The sequence below is a fragment of the Apaloderma vittatum genome, unplaced genomic scaffold (genome assembly GCF_000703405.1).
Source record: "Apaloderma vittatum isolate BGI_N311 unplaced genomic scaffold, ASM70340v1 scaffold30872, whole genome shotgun sequence".
Classification (NCBI taxonomy): Eukaryota; Metazoa; Chordata; class Aves; order Trogoniformes; family Trogonidae; genus Apaloderma; species Apaloderma vittatum.
The window spans coordinates 1-2,570 of NW_009702415.1; the positions used below are offsets into that span (position 1 = coordinate 1).

General features: G+C 53.9%; 1 protein-coding gene across 1 annotated transcript; it reads left to right on the forward strand.

Annotated features, from left to right (window-relative positions):
- Nucleotides 1-6: 6 nt before the first annotated feature.
- On the forward strand, nt 7-2,389 carry LOC104270023 (nucleoside diphosphate kinase 3-like; the record flags this gene model as incomplete). Its single annotated transcript, XM_009864253.1, has 4 exons — nt 7-123; nt 532-633; nt 922-1,034; nt 2,272-2,389. Coding segments are annotated over 4 exons (450 nt in total), but the record flags the coding sequence as incomplete, so codon positions are not given.
- Between the last annotated feature and the right edge of the window lie 181 nt (nt 2,390-2,570).

The following is a 2,570-nucleotide window of genomic DNA, read 5'->3' on the forward strand; positions in this document are numbered from 1 at the left end:
GGGGCCAGCGAGCGGACCTTCGTGGCCATCAAACCGGACGGTGTCCAGAGGCACCTGGTCGGGGAGATCATCCGGCGGTTCGAGAGGAAGGGCCTGCAGCTGGTGGGGATGAAGCTCCTGCAGGTGAGCAGCCAGGGCTGGGGGCCCCCGGTGCTGAGTAGCCCTGGCTCTGCCCCTCGGGGGGTTCTGCCCACCTTCTCCTGTGTCCCTGGGGCTCCCCGTTCTCGCAGGTCAGAGGGGTGTTGGTACCCAGGTGCGCACACTGCTTCTGGAGGGGTGATTCTGGTTGTGAGGAGCATGCCTCTGTCTGTGCTCCATGGCTTTGGTACTTGGCTGCTGTGAGCAGGGGGGTGTTGCTCCTCTAGCCTAGAAACTTCGCCCCTCCGTGCATCAACCTGCAGCCGAATAAAGCCCTGTCGCTCCCAGCAGTGAGCACAGATGTAATGTGCACTATCCAGCTTTTCCTGCATCTCTCTTGCCTAAATCCCGACCTGCTCCGAGCAGATTAATCTTGGTGTTCTTTGGTCCCAGGCCTCGGAGGAGCTGCTGAAAGAGCACTACATTGCCCTTCGTGACCGTCCCTTCTACAGCCGGCTGGTGAAGTACATGAGCTCTGGGCCTGTAGTGGCCATGGTGAGTGCTGACCAAGTTCTCCATAACCAGGGAACAGAAAGTGAGTGCAGTGTTTGAGCAGCCTTGGTTTGCAGTGCGGTGGAAACAAGGCTGTACGGAACTGCCAGGACACTTGCTGTGGTAAATTAAATCCACAGACAGTTCTGATTATTCAACCACAGAAGACTATTTATGAAGAGGCTCTTTCCTGTCTCTCACCCAGGTGGATCAGATGAGGAATTTAGAGGACAGACAATACAATCTGCTGGGGGAGTTATGGGTGTTGATTCTTGTTTTGCTCTCACGTAGGTCTGGCAGGGCCTTGATGTGGTCAAGACAGTTCGTACAATGATTGGGGAGACTGACCCAGCTGAATCCAGGCCTGGCACCATCCGAGGGGACTTCTGTGTTGAAGTCAGCAAGTGAGAGCTTTGGCTTTTTATTCCCTTGGTATTTCAGGGTATCCTGTCCAGGCATTAGGCCCTGCCCAAGCCATGCCAGTCTGAATTTGCAGGGTGGAGCTTCTGCCTTCTCTGCTCAGATCAGAGCTGTCTCCCTCTGGCAGTTTGCAGAGCAGCCCTGCCAGGAAGAGCTGACCTCTGATTCCCAGGGCTGGCTTTGCCTGAAGGAGAAGCCTGTGTTTGTGTCTCTCCTGCCTCCTGAGGCCTCTGAAAAGTAAGTGAGGCTGTGAGGCTGTGAAGAAGGCAGTTTGACTTCACTCCCAGGGAAGCTGATGGAGCAGATCATCCTGAGTTCCATTATGCAGCACATGCAGGACAACCAGGACAAAGGCTGGACTCGATGGTCTAGGGCTGGCTTTGCCTGAAGGAGAAGCCTGTGTTTGTGTCTCTCCTGCCTCCTGAGGCCTCTGAAAAGTAAGTGAGGCTGTGAGGCTGTGAAGAAGGCAGTTTGACTTCACTCCCAGGGAAGCTGATGGAGCAGATCATCCTGAGTTCCATTATGCAGCACATGCAGGACAACCAGGACAAAGGCTGGACTCGATGGTCTTCAAGGTCTCTTCCAGCTGAAACTGTTCTGTGATTCTAAGGCAAGGGGAGGAGCCCTCCCAGCCCTTTTCTGGGGGAACAGGAGAGCTGCTCAAGCTCCATCTGAGATTTTGAGGAAAGCTGAGCAGGAGCTTTGCATGTGCTGGGGCTTTTCACCAGCAAAGGTTCACTCTGTGGTGAAGGTCACCACCTTGGCTGGCTGCAGCCTGGCTGGTGGCAGACACTGCTTTTATCAAACCCTCCTGGCTTTGGATTCTGTTCTGCAGTGTCTTATGCCAAGCCTGCTTCAATGGACCTACTCTGACAGAAGAGGGGCAAAACTTGAATTACTGATAAGTAACCAAGGCAAACCCCAGATCAACAGCTGCTTGCAGCTCCTGTGGTAAACAAATGGTTCCTCATTGTAAGAGAAGGGACTGTGGGGAATTGGCAGCTCCTGCACATCCATGACCTAAGCTATGTTCAACCACAAACAGCCCCTGGGCTGGCAGGAGGAGGATTGTGTGATGAGTAAGAATATTGTAGGATGTTACTGGCTTAATCGGTTTAATTAAATTAGTATAACTGAAAGTTTTCCTAACTGCAGCTTCCCTTTCCCAGCTTTCTCTGCTTAGTGCTTGCTGACCCCTTTCTCTTTCCTGCTCCCACCCAGGAACGTGATCCATGGCAGCGACTCGGTTGAGAGTGCCCGGCAGGAGATCTCTCTCTGGTTCCGCCCAGAGGAACTGACTTGCTGGGAGGACACGGCTGAGCACTGGATCTATGCATGAGAAGAGCAGCCCGAGGGAAGTACGTCTTCCTGACTGGGTGCTGGGCATTTCCATCCATTTCATCACAGCCTCTTGGGCTGGCTGTGGATCCAGGCATGGTGTCTGGTGTGCTCTGGGGTTTCTGTTCTGTGTGGGAGTGACAGGGTCCTGGGAGCTGGTCTGTGTATGTAACCCTGCGGGT